The sequence below is a fragment of the Anser anser genome (genome assembly GCF_964211835.1).
Source record: "Anser anser genome assembly, chromosome: 2".
NCBI classification, from domain to species: domain Eukaryota; kingdom Metazoa; phylum Chordata; class Aves; order Anseriformes; family Anatidae; genus Anser; species Anser anser.
Window position 1 is genome coordinate 51600429 of NC_139721.1, and position 14277 is coordinate 51614705.

At 46.0% G+C, this 14277-nt stretch overlaps 1 protein-coding gene across 1 annotated transcript in view; it reads left to right on the forward strand.

Moving 5' to 3' along the window:
* Positions 1–551: 551 nt before the first annotated feature.
* EMILIN2 (elastin microfibril interfacer 2) overlaps positions 552–14277 on the forward strand; it is a 40499-nt gene continuing 26773 nt past the window's right edge. The window contains exons 1-2 of the mRNA XM_083821884.1: positions 552–770; positions 898–1020. Coding sequence (XP_083678010.1) covers positions 643–770; positions 898–1020 — 251 coding nt within the window. The 5' untranslated portion in view covers positions 552–642. The remainder of the gene's footprint in view (positions 771–897; positions 1021–14277) is intronic.

Consider the following 14277-nt stretch of genomic DNA (forward strand, 5'->3'; position numbering starts at 1 on the left):
CAGCTGGCACTGGCCAGGGCAGAAGGTGCAGTGTCGGATGAGACCAGGGGCTCATTCCTGTTTATTCGAGGCAAAACCTGGAAAATGGGCAGAAATTTCTGCTAAGGTGCTCCAGGTGTAGGCAGGTACCACAGGACAGGGAGAGGCGGCCCTCTGGGGACAATGTGGGTGAGCCATTGGGCCGCGCACGGCACCAACCCTCGAGGCCACCCGGGACGGGACCACCACACGGCCCCAGACCCGTCCCCTCAGGGGCCGCCATCTCAGGGGGTGCCGGCCCGAGGGGAAGGGGGCAACGGGCGGCGGCAGCGGCGGGGGCCCCGCTCATGGCGGCCGGGCGCCATGTGGGGCCGGCGGCCGCCCCCCGCGCCTCGGCTCCGCGCCGCCCCGCTCCGCCCGGGCCGGGGGAGCGAGGGGAGCGCCGGGGGGCGGCGGGCGAGCGGGGCCGGCCGGCCACGGCCCGGCGGGGGTGGAGGGGAGCGGCGGCGGGGCCGGAGGGGCGCGGAGCCACCGCGGAGGGGCGGCAACGGGGTGGAGAAGGGGGGGATTTGCGTCAGTGAGGGAGCTGCGGGCGGGCGGGCGGAGGGACGGCCGGCCGGACAGACGGCCGGAGGGAGCCGGCGGAGAGGCAGCGGCCGGCCCATGGAGCTGCTGAGCCCCTGCCCCGCGGCGCCCTCGGGCTGGGCGCTGCCGCTGCTGCTCGCCCTGGGCGCCGGGCTCAGCCACGCCACCCCGCACCTGCGGTACTCCCGGCCGGGCTCCCGCAGCAAGTGAGTACCGCGGAGCCCCCGGGGGCGAGGCGAGGCGAGCCGGGGCGAGCCGGGACGGGGCGTGCGGGATGGGCCCCCCTCGTCGCCTCCGCCCCGGGCTGATGCCGCTTGTCTCTCCCCCCCCCAGGAACTGGTGCGCCTACATAGTGAACAGGAACGTGAGCTGCTCGGTGCTGGACGGGACGGAGAGCTACGTCCAGGCCCAGTACAAGTGCGCCTGGAACGAGTTTCCCTGCCGGCCGACCCCGGTGTAAGTAAGCCGAGGAGGCGACCCTGGGAGGGGAAGCGCTTGGTGGCCCGAAGCCCTCCCGAGCGAGAGCCCCGTGGGCCCCGTGGGAGGGCGGTGGCTGCGCTCCAGGGGCTCGCTGCACCCCAAAACGGGCCGGACGGCGCGTACCGCTCTCTGGTCCCTGGTCCCCAGGCACACGCCCCGAACAAAGCGCTCGCTTTTATTGCAAACATAAGGCTGCCGGAGCTAATTAGAGCCAGATTGAGTACGCTGGGGCGTACGGCGCGTTCGCTGTGCGCAGACCAAGGGGTGGGGAGCTGTGCTGGCACACCGTCCCGCAGCCCCACACCGCTGCCATGGGCGGCCCGAGCGCCAGCACCTGCTGGGGGCACACCCATGCACCCTGCCCCGGGCTTGGCAGGGTGAGCAGTGCTCACAGCAGGTCTCCTGGGTGCCCCACGGCTAGATCTGTGGCTAACAGAAAGGGAGAGGCAGGAGCACGACCCAACGCGTCCACCATTTCTGTCTCCTTATCAGTTGTACTGTACGGGGAGCAGGCAATGCAGAGATTCCTGCACGGCATGGTGTGAAGTATGATTTAAGCTTCATGTGACTGAGAGCGACTGCACGGAGGGGGAATGAGCTAAAGTTGCGCCAGGGGAGGTTTAGGTTGGATATTAGGAAGAACTTCTTTACTGAAAGGGTTGTTAGGCATTGGAATGGACTGCCCAGGGAAGTGGTTGAGTCACCATCCCTGGAGGTCTTTAAAAGACGTTTAGATGTAGCCCTTAGTGATATGGTTTAGTGAAGGACTTGTTAGTGTTAGGTCAGAGGTTGGACTAGGTGATCTTGGAGGTCTCTTCCAGCCTAGATGATTCTGTGATTCTGTGAAGCCCACAGGGTGACCGGCACGTTGTGCTGTATGTAGCAAGGCTGTGTGATCTTGCAGGTAGAGCAGGAGTTGGGACAGCTGCATCACGCTCACCCACTGGCTCATCCCCTTTCCTCAGTTTCCCCACCTGAAAAACAGTAATAGTTGCACTTTTTATTGGAAAGCTGTACGGGATAAGCTTTCTGAAACTGTCTCACCTCCAGAAGTCAGGGGTTGGACTCCCACAGATATTGGTGGGATTAAACTTATGCTTGGACAGACCTGATGGTGAGGACAAATAGCTAGTTTTTATTTTGACATGAGAAAGTGAGGGTGCAGCTGGTACTGCTGTGACATGGGTGCTTCTGAAATGGGCTATGTACACTGATGGTGCTGCCACCCAGGGGCCTGTGGCAATGGGTTTTGGCTTTTGAATGCACTGATTTTAGTTTGGTTTGAAAAAATAGCTTTTCTCTACTGGGATATATGAACACCGGAATTGGAGGCAAATAACAAAGGCAGCAGGCAGCTGAGCAACACAGTCTTGTGTAATTTCCCTCATTTCTCTCTGGAGAATTGAATTGTCCGCTTTGGATTTGTGATTGAGGTTTTGGGCTTTATGATGGGGTGTACCCTCTGTTGTACAGAGCCTCAGTAGTAGAGCTGTGGAGGAGTGAGGAAGGGTTGAAACTGAAGTCCATGAACACATACATCAACAGGAATAGAGGTAAGGAATTTCTGAGGTGGTAAATTAGGGTTTTCTTGGACTATCTGCTAGTAGATAATGAAGAAAGTGCAAAGGCATTGCTTCTAGCTCAGGAAATTCGTGAACCAAGGACTGGTTGAGCTGGTGGAAACCTTGGCAGCAGTCAGAAGGGGAAGCCCTGCTTTAGTGGGGGACTGGACTGGATGACCTCCAGAAGTCACAGCCCTTCCAAATTATGCTGTGGTTCTGTGAAATGGCATTGTCTGTCCTTCAGCTTTTCCTACACGTCTGGAGCTGGCTGTTGTCAGAGATGGAATATGGGGCTGAACAGACATTTGGGCTCGCCTGCTGTGGCCAACCTCATGGGGTTTTTTTGTTCTTTGAGAACGGAATTAGATACTTATCATAGGCCTTTGTTTCCTGAATTTGCCTTTTTTTTTTTTTGGTGAACATAAGTGTTGTTTATTCATAACCTGAGTGGAAACTGCTAAATAATTCCTCATTCTTAACACAAAATATTTTAAGTACCTATTACAGCAACAGCTGATGAACACTGAAAGCATCTGGAATATCCTTTAAGCAGGTCATATCAAACTCTTGAAGTTTTATTCAGTTCTAAACTTTTTTTTTATAGGCAATGACTTATTTTTTCTGTCTGTTGCTAGTATGCACGTTTTCTTAGGAGCAGTGTAAGAAGGGAATTAATCAGAAGCGTTGGAAATGCATGGCTCAAATCGTGCAAACCCCTGTGCACAGAACACACTTTTCACATGAAAAGTGTTGCTTAATTCAGTAGGAGTAGTGGTCTGAATAACAAAATGTGTTTGTATACGTTTGCTAGCTCAGAGCCTAACGTTGACAAAAATAGGACAGGAAAGAGCTATAAAAGAAACAAAGAAAAGATTGTGAGGGCTCTTCTGAAGTTATTCTCTTTTTCCTTTATACACTTAGATAGAGAAGTTAAAAATGAACTAAATAGTAGATATTCACTGGGATAAACTACAGTCCCTGTGTAGTCTCCTTCTGATACCCTTGATTTATCTAAGGCCTCATTCTCTTACAGACAGTGGGTACAGTGAGATCCAAGTCAAACAAAGAACTTGTTAAATGTATCATAGATTTATGGGTTTTATTAGTACTTGAGGTTTTTTTTGTGCGTGTGTTCAGTCAGTGGATTTACTATTGATTTAAGTTAGTTTAAGACTCCTACAGTGCACTCTTTAGGTGCAGTCTAGGTTCTGCACAGCGATTGCTTAAATAGTTCTCTGCATTTAGGGCTCTGAGCATTTCACTGCCTTAAGCACAGAGTGTACTCCTGAATTCCAAATGTTCTTCATGGACAAGTGTTAGCTATTGCAGATATGAATTATAGTTACCACCATTTTTTTTCTTTGGTTGAAATAGAAAGCTCTGGTGATTAAACCTAAATCATATATGTGCATGAACCCTTTATGGCTGCCCTTTAGGCCCATTCAAATATCGCTTAAAATATTGTTAAAATTAAAAAAAAAATAATCCCACACTGTTGGAATGACTGCAGATCTAGGAGTGTCAACTGGAATTTAAGTTTGGTTACAGGGTTGATTTCCTAAAATGTTACGTTGAAATTGAGGAAATTATTGCACTTCATTGTTCTGTAGGTGTTTGGGCTCAGTAATGATTTCCTCACTGAACAGTTAGTGAAGGCTTTGGGTGATAAAGGTGTCAAGGATAAATGTGAGTTAAAGTGTGGCTGCTTAAGAGATATGAAGAGAAGGAGGAAAAAGAAAAAGCAGACCTGCCCTTTGAAGTACGTGCCCTTTGAAGTTTGGGGGGCTCCTGATTTATTTTACTTAAAACTGTGACTGGTAAAGGAGAGAGAAACTTTGTTATTAATGGGTGGTAGGAATGAAGGGTACTTATACAAAAATGTTAGTGTCCTTACTCACTAAAAAGAACTCCTGTGTTTTGAAATTTAGCATCGTTTCTTAAATTACTGACCCCTCCCCACTTCTTCTGTTAGGAATTTTCTTTCCTATCTTTCTTCTGAATAGTTTAGAAACTTAACTGGCTTAATAGCATTATCTGTTTCTAAAAGCCAAATGTATTTTCTTCTTGGCTAGGTCCTGCAAACTCTTGAGGGTTGCTGAATCTATCGGACATCCTCTGGTCAGTGTAGCTGCTTCAGGGTAGGATGTTGTTGTAGGATGTTACTCTACCATTTTTTTTTGTTTTCTTTTATTTATTTATTTATTTTTCCCTTTTGTGGCGTAGAGTACATTGGGACACTTGTATCTTAGATGCCCCAATCTATGGCCCAGCATTTTAGGGTAAATCTGCTTTCACTAGCGGAGTTTAATTAATAATAAGCCTGTGAACTGAAGCAGGGGAATGTTTTCTGTTTTTCCATCATTACCACAGAACTGGCAAACAGGACTTCCCAGTCCCATGGAGGGAGAGGTAGTAAATCAAATAGAAAAATTTACAGTGGGAGGAACCTCTGGAGGTCATGTAATCACCCTGCAGCCCCCAGCTCACAGCAGAGTTGGCTTCAAAGTTAGGTCAGGTTGCTCAGGGAATTAAAGAAAGGATGTTTATCAGATCCCCTAATCCAGATAACAGTCCTCATTAATTCTGCTCATGTGTAAAGATATGCTTGTGCTCAAGAGTATAATATAAAGTCAGGTCACCTGTCTTTAGCTTGTGGGGAGCCGATTTCATGATTTAGTGTGAGCATCTTATCTTAACGCTAATGATTAACGTACAAGAAGCAAACCAATTACTTCACCAGGTTGCACGTACTTAGAAAACAGTCAAGAAAGTTACAAATGCATCAAGAGCTAAAGTAGCAAGCCTCTCCAGATCTCTCATTGAGCAATATTTTCCAACTTTCTTGTATTAAATGACCATAAATAAGCCTGCTCCCAATCCAAAGCACAGTTTCAAAGCTCAGCCATTGCCAAGAGGAAGATTTAAGGCAAAAAGGCTGAAGTAACTTTACAGACTGTTACTGCTGGTTTTCTGTAATCGTAAATGTCGGGATAGATGGCTATACTTACTAGCAATGCACAGCTATTAATAGGCAGTATACAATGCTTATAAATAAAAATATTTTGAGTAAAAGTGGAAATTTTATTACTGGGAAACAGCATGTCAGACTTCAGTTCAAATTCACGTGGCCGTATCAATTTATTGTTTTCTGGCAACCTCAGAGCGTCCTGGGTGGAGCACACCAGAACTAGTCTAGGAACATGTAGTAAAGCCACATGTAGTTTTCAGCCCTTGAACAGCCTCAGTGTTGTTTTCCCTGAGCATACTCAGCTGATGGAAGTTGAGTGCACAGACCAGAGTCAGAGTGCTCAGCATCGGGCAGGATCAAACCTAAGACACACAGGTCAGTACAGGATCAGAGGCTATGCTTGCCTCTGGCTTCTAGCAAAGCATATCTCATAAGAAAAACTTTCAGGATGCACTAGGAGTTGAAGGGAAAGTGAGGGCTATTTCATGTTTCCCCTTGAAATATCTAGAAAACCCTTTAAAGATTTTTTTCCCCTACTTAGGTATTTCGTATGAAGCAGAATTTCTTTGTACAGGCTCCAGCTAGCTGACTGCATAGGGAGTTTAGCCTAAGGGATTGTGCATTGAAAACAGTAAGGAAACTTAAACAACTTCAGAGCATACTCGAGTTTCCTGGAGTGCTTGTTTGGTAATCTTTGAGGGCCTGCTGGGCGTGGTAAACTTTCCTGGCCGTCTCCCTGAGCTAGCAATTGTGCATCTCTGCCTCCACACACTGAATGCAACAGTGTCTTTTTTCTCTGTGAATCAGACAGGGAATTTTAATTTTCATACATCATTCATAGTTTGTTGCAATAATTCAGAAATCACAAACTGTTCCTCAGTTTGCATTAATACAAATAATTACACTTTTCATGTTTTTCTGGGTTGAGATGTGTATGACCTGGAGGTCTGGGGCCTTTTCTGTTAAGCACCAAAACGTTTCCAAAATAACAGATTGTTAATTTTTGGGAGCTGCTGACCTGTTGCAGGCCTATTTTGTCATGATTCACCTCCAAAAAACAAGGAACATTCTGTACCACTAGAAAGTGAGCTGTTCCAGTTTTACACATTGCAGATTCTTACTCCCTTCCTCCTGTAGTCCTAAGGACATCTGACCTCTTTTTTTGCATTCACATCTCATCTTTCCTCTCCACTCTGATTCACTTTGACCTGGTGTCTTGAAAAGTATCAGGTCTCAAAACAATGCTGTGTTTTATTCAAGTTGGGTTCCAGCTAATCCCACTGGTTAGCTCTTGGATTCATAAAAGCATTGGTTATCTGCTCAGTCTATTCTATTTGGGTATGTTTTTAAATAATCTCTTAGGAGTTGCTTTTTCTTAGAAATAAGCTTATTTTGTGGGTTGGGGAAGCAGGAGAGACACTACTGGAGCTCTGTTTCTCAGGGAGCTTTGCCAGAAGCAGTACTTTGCATCCTCGCTGGACCTTTCCACTGGTGTAAGGGGAGAAGTTCGGTCCCTACTTGAGGGAGAAGCAGGTGAGGATGTTGTAAACATGTAAGCTGATGCTAAGCCCCTTTCTGTTCCATCGCTCTTTGACTACATCACAGTGCTACTCTACATTTTTTTTCTGAATCTCTTTTTGAAGGACTGTCTTTTCAAGGTTCTAATATCCAATTTTATTTAGTGTTTTTACTAGCTTATTTTTGGTCTGTCAGCATGTGGTTGACTGACGTATGTTTATCTTGCGACAAAATGGAAGGAAGCAACCATGTAAGAGTCACAAGACTGTAAATCCCAAGAACAAAGCTCTGCTGTGAGTGTTGCCACAGACTGTGGCTGTAAGCTACTTAACTGCATCCTATATCTTGGTTTCTCTGTTCATAAGAAATGGATGCCTGCCTAGCTTTAAGGGGTAATAATTCAATAACATTAGGATTATAAAGCCTAAACCTGAAACTTACTTTTTGGGCATTCCCCACTGGAGTTCAGTGGTCAGCTTTTGAAAAATAAAATTGTTGATGATTGAGATATATATCAATCTCTCTCTGCCTCTATGCGTATGGATATACATGTATATATGGATATATGTGTATGGATATGTCCTTACATATCCATACAAATACACCACTGGGAAACTAAACCATTAATACGAGGCATGGGGACGTGCTTCAGAGAATGCAATCCCTTAGTTGTTTCTTCACTTCCTCTCCTCTCTCTGTTTAATTATACATCTAGGGAAAAAAAAAAAGTTTTATTTTGAGTCTCATTTTTTTGATAGAAAAAGTCCTAACTGAGATGACTGACATCAAAATTCACTGTATAGGTAATGAATGACGGCACTTATGGAGGTTTTGAATGGAACTACAAATGAAACCCTGTGTCTGAGAAGCATTTTTGTCTTCCACAAGTTCCTGTGATCTTCTGCCTTACTTAAAAAAAAAAAAAAGCATACCTCAGTAAAATTCATCCAGATTCTCTTGGATGCATTGAACTAATGTTCAGCATTAAAGAGAACCATCTGAGAGGTTAGGTTGTAGAGAGCTGATTTTGGCAGCATGATTCTCTGCTCGTTCCTTGTTACCAACAGATCAGGGGATGGAGGACAGCAACTTTTCTGCCTCTGTCCTGACGTGCTGATAGTCTGGGAGTGGAGTAAGAGGGAGGGATACAAGTCACCTGTGGCATGTTTCTGCCTGCTAACAGTTTCCTCCAGACAGAAAGCAATCTCTGTTCCCATTGTGCTTCTCAGGTGGTGTGAAGGGGCAGAGCAAACAGTAAACACTGGAAAAGCTACTTAGTCTCTAACCCTCATTCTTGTTTTATGTTATATTTAGTAAAATTACAGGGTTTTTGTAGTCAAATATTAAAACATTTTTGTAGTGACTTGGATGGGTGATTTCTTTGTTTTACATGCAAAGTGTAGCTGAACTCCACAGTGCAGATGTGCGGTGCTTTAACTTGTTCTCTTGAGAGAACAAGTCCTTCGGTGTCAGTCCCTGTTAGTGCTCTCAGCCTGCAGCAGTTTTTTATTCAAGATTTAGCTCAGAATCGATTTGGTGCTCATTCTGTGACATCAGTTGTGGCTAATGCTTTACTGTAGTGTGAAGCTTATTAATAAGAGCTTAATGATGTATATTAGAGGCTGATTATTAAATTACATAAAGACCTGACCACGACCTTTTAGGGAATTCCAGTTGAGGTGACTACGACTGGGCTAGATATTGGGATGGTGGGTATTGTCAGTGGCAGTTTTTCAGAGGAAAAGACCCCAGACCTCAACTCCTGCAAATACATGTACTGTCTTCTTTATACAAATTTTGGAAGGCAAAACTGCCAGCTAAAGGAGGAAGACCAGTGCAAAGATGAGTTTCACAAGTCTGTAAGAGGCAACTTTGTGTCTCCAGTGCCAAGTCAAAATCAGTAAATATTTCTAGGTTCACTAGAATTCCTTTTAAATAGATTTTTAGTACAGCTAGGGCACATGAAAAATAAGGAGATGATAGGTGACAGCCAATACGGCTTCACTAACGGAAAATCATGCCTGACAGATCTGGTGGCCTTCCACAATGGGGTTACGGCGTTGGTGGATAAGGGAAGAGTGACTGAAGTGGACTTGTGCAGAGCTTTTGATGTCCTGCACAACACCCTTGTCTCTAAATTGGCGAGATGTGGATTTGATGGATGAACCACTTGGTGGGTAAGGAATTGGCTGGATGGCTGTACTGAAAGAGTTGCAGTCAACGGCTCAATGATCAGCGATGAGGTGTTCCTCGGGGGTCGTTATCGGGACTGGCACTGTTTAATACCTTTGTCGGTGACATGGACAGTGTTATTGAATGCACCCTCAGCAAGTTTGCCGATGACACCAAGCTGCGTGGTGCAGTTGACACACGGGAGGGCAGGGATGCCATCCAGAGGGACCTGGACAGGCTTGAGAGGTGGGCCTGTGCGAACCTCGTGAGGTTCAATGCAGCCAAGTGCAAGGTCCTGCATCTGGGCCGGGGCAATCCCAAGCACAAATACAGGCTGGGTGGAGAATGGATTGAGAGCAGCCCGGAGGAGAAGGACCTGAGAGATGTGGTTGACGAGAATCTCAACATGAGGCAGCAGTGTGCACTCGTAGCCCAGAAAGCCAGCTGTATCCTGGGCTGCATCAAAAGCAGCGTGGCCAGCAGGGTGAGGGAGGGGATTGTCCCCCTCTGCTCTGCTCTCTTGAGATCCCCACCTGGAGCGCTGTGTTCAGCTCTGGGGCCCCCAGCATAAGAAGGATGTGGATCTGTTGGAGTAAGCCCAGAGGAGGGCCATGAGGATGATCCAAGGGGTGGAGCACCTCTCCTATGGAGAGAGGCTGAGGGAGTTGGAGTTGTTCAGCCTGGAGAAAAGAAGGCCCTGGGGAAACCATATAGAGGCCTTCCAGTAACTAAAGAGGGCCTACAGGGAACCTGGGGAGGGACACTTTGTCAGGGAGTGTAGTGATAGGACAAGGAGAAATAATTTTAAACTAAATAGGGTAGATTTGGATTAGCTATAAGGAAGAAATTCTTCACCTAGAGGCTGGATGGAGCTTTGGGCAGCCTGGTCTGGTGGGAGGTGTCCCTGCCCATGGCAGGGGGGTTGGAACTAGGTGAGCTTTAAGGTCCCTTCCAACCCAAACCATTCTGTGATTCTCATCTGTTCCTGTCAACGCATCTTTTCACCGGTTGCCATAAGTGCCTTAGGGTAAATTCCTATTAAAGACATATTTTTTTCTTAAATTAAGCTCATTTATGGCGTAGAACAGCAGATAGCTGCCAGTGTGACTCGGCAGTAGTAAGGTTGTAAATGAACGAAATCCAGAGATAGGATTCAGCTCACCCTAACTTCACTTGTCTACCATACAGAGATATGCATGTGAACACAGGAGCTTAGACATCTGCAGTAGTGGTGGCTCAAATGCAGGTCAGTGGTGTCCAACACAATGTTTAAGTAATCAGATGTAAATAAGGATTTAGGATGAGATGAAATCCTATTTAGACTCTACTGGCTGTTCTGTTGGCTTGAGGGAAACACATACAGCTAATGCCCATCAATACCCACGTTATAGGCACCTGGAATTCAGGTGCACTGAATCTCACTGTTACAGTCAATGACTGATTTCTGTCAGAAATCAAGTCTCCCTGATTTCGCTGGAACTAGGATTTCTACCAGCTTTTGTAGGGGCTACAAATAGGCCAAGACTCTCAGGAAATTAGAAATATGGGATTAACTGGTGCGAGCTTAGTAACTGTGTGGGAAGAATGGCCAACTTAGGTATATTTTCAGCAGAAGCCTTTTCAGCCTGCAAAAAAAAAACAAACTTGGTCAGATATGATTGGAGTTATATCTTATAGTTGGTGTTGTGTGGGTTTTTTTCTATGTGCTACCCCAGCACTCCCATTGGAGATTTGGAAGACTGGGACATGCCAGAGCATGCTGTATCATTTAGAAAGAGCGGATCTACATTCAATAAAGGCATTAAACGGTGAAGATTAGTTATCTTATATCCAATAGGATCACGATTTGCAGACTGCAGAAGTTATGGGACCTGTTCCAATGACTACAGAATTTTGGACTGACCTTGAAGTTTTGTGCTCAGAATAAACATTTTATACACTGCTTATGTAGAAACATATGCTGATTCTGCAGTCCCTCGCTCACAATGAGGATGTGGTGGCAGTTATCTCCTTGCATTTCCCCAAAGGTCGAATGTTAATATCTAGTTACAGAACGGAGCCATATGTTTTCCCACCAATTTCATCCAAATGTTTCGGATTTGTTTTATCGCTATTAGGTGACATTCCAAATATCAGTGCTAACTGCTTCCTTCTGTGGTTTAGCACCATGAGAAAATTAGAGCTCATTCCCTAGTCAAAATGTCTAGCATTTGCAGCAAACATGTATTTTTAATTAAATGTTTTCCTAAGAAAATACTTTTCTCTCAGAGAGAAAGAATCTTTCAATATGATTGCCACACTGCACAACTTTAGTTCAACTGTGAATTTCTTAGATATTAAAAATAGAAATTTGCATTGCTGTTCTGAATTTGTTGGATCATTTGATCACCATATTGAATTCATGGTGAAGGTCTAGGCGTTGGTAGCTAAAACCCTGTTATGGAAAGACTCCTGAAGTTGAATTATGTAATAGACTCATAGAATGGCTTGGGTTGGAAGGGACCTTAAAGATCACCAAATTCCAACCCCCTGCCATGGGATGGGATGCCACTCTCTAGGTCAAATTGCTGAAAGCCCCATCCAGCCTGGCTTTGAACACTTCCAGGGATGGGGCATCCACAGCTTCTCTGGGCAGCCTGTGCCAGTGCCTCACTGCACTCTGGGTGAAAATTTTCCTTCTAACCTCTAATCTAAGTCTCCCCTCTTTTAGTTTAAAACCATCCCCCTTGTCCTGTCATTGTCTGCCTGAGTAAAATGTCATTCTCCATCTTTTTTATAAGCCCACTTTAAGTACCGAAAGGCCATTATAAGGCCTTCTCAGAGCTTTCTCTTCTCCAGGCTGAACAACTCCAGCCCTCTCAGCCTCTCTTCATAGGAGAGGTCCTACAGCTCTCTGATCATCTTTGTGGCCGTCCTCTGGACCCGCTCTAGCAGCCCCACATCCTTCTTGTGCTGGGGGCCCCAGACCTGGACACAGCACTCCAGGTGGGGTCTCACAAGGGCAGAGCAGAGGGGGACAGTCACCTCCCTCCCCTGCTGGCCACTCCTCTGGTGATGCAGCCCAGGCCGCAGTTGGCCTTCTGGGCTGCAAGCACACACTGCTGGCTCACTTTGAGCCTTTCATCTACCAGACCCCCCAAATCCTTCTCTGCAGGGCTGCTGTCAGTGAGTTCTTCTCCCAGTCTGTGCTCATGTCTGGGATTGCCCCAGCCCAGGTGCAGCACCCTCCATTTAGACTTGTTGAACCTCATCAGGTTCACATGGGCCCAATTCTCAAGCTTGTTCAGGTCCCTTTGGATGTCATCCCTTCCTTCTGCTGTATCAACTGCACCACTCAGCTTGGAGTCATCTGCAAACTTGCTGAGGGTGCACTCGATCCCACTGTCTCTGTCATTGATAAAATGACACAGCACGAGTCCCAGGACAGACCCCTAAGGGACACCGCTCGTCACCAGACTGGTCAGGCACGACCTGCCCTTGGTGGAGCCATGCTGGCTGTCTCAGATCACCTCCTTGTCCTGCATGTGCCTTGACATTGCTTCCAGGAGGATCTGTTCCCTGATCTTTCTAGGCACAGAGGCTCACCGGTCTGTAGTTCCCTGGGTCTTCCTTTCTACCCTTTCTAAAAATGGGAGTAACATTTCCCTTTTTCCAGTCACCACATGGCCTGACTGCCAGGACTTTTCAGATACGAAGGAGAGGGGCTTGGCAACTCCATCAGCCAGTTCCTTCAGGACCCTGGGATGTATGGCATAGACTTCTACTTGTTCAGTGTCATCAGGTGGTCTCGAACCTGCTCTTCACTTACAGTGGGAAGGACCTTGCCCCCCCAGCCCCTGCTTAGAAGTTCAGGAATTCAAGAGATGTGGTAAAGCCTGACTAGCAGTGAAGGCTGAGGCAAAAAAGTTGTTGAGGATGTTAACCTTCTCCATGTCTGTTGTTACCAGTAATGTAAATACCAGCTGTTCTTATTTTCTCTCTTGCAAGGAAAGATTATAGACTGTTGAAGGCACTCTTTGTTCCTGCTGTCTAAAAGAATGACCTCATTAATATTATTTTAGCTCAGTTCTCTGAGAGGATGCGGCCATCTCCTTTAGCGGGAAGTCCTCGTGAGGATTAGGTGACGAGGTACAATAAATGCTGATGATGCAATTTTTAATCACATAAGAAAAGAAAAATTTTACTGTCTGTGAGACAGTTGTAAAAATAATTGTGATTATTAACACTTGAATAGCAGAAATCCAAGGTCACAGTGGGAAGATTTAATTAATTATTATGTTTTTAGTTGTGTTCCAACATATACAAGCATGAAAGTGGAGCCGTAATTCTTTAAGAGACATATGAAACTTTCCTGAATCCATTTGACTAAATTGCCTCATTAGGTAACTGTGCAGAGATTCACATCTATAAGACAAAATATGAAAAACTCGGGCATGTTGTTTTAACTGTTTAACACGACCCAGCTGCACAGAGAAGCAACATTATAATGACATTTTGTCTCTCCTGCTACACTGAGTACATTTTGTGTGCTCTAATGTGTGAGCAGCTTAATTCAAAATACTGCAAGTATAAACAGAGACATCTGATTTTTGTATTCTAGTAGCTCCCAAGCCTACATCATTAAACTGTGCAGAATCACAAATTATTCTCTGGCTGTGCTCCCTAGCAGAAAGGTACGTTTTGCTTAGTTTTGTCAGAACCGTAACCAAGAGTATAATTGTGTTCAGTGCTGTTGCATCCTGCCAAAACCCTGGAAGTCTGCAGCTCCTCCACTGAAACCCACTGTGCGAGCAAAGTTCTGGCTTTAAAAAACTTACATGATTGGGAATCACGCTTAGGCTGGCCGCTTGATGGTGAAGGTCATTCATTCATCAGTGCATCCGGATAGTCCTGGCACAGTGACACCATTCCTTGAATGGGCAACTTCCACAAGTCTGCACGAAGGAGGGAAGCTGTAGCAATTAAGCTGCGATTTTAAGAAACTTGTATATGACTGAATTCCAGTTAGAAAAG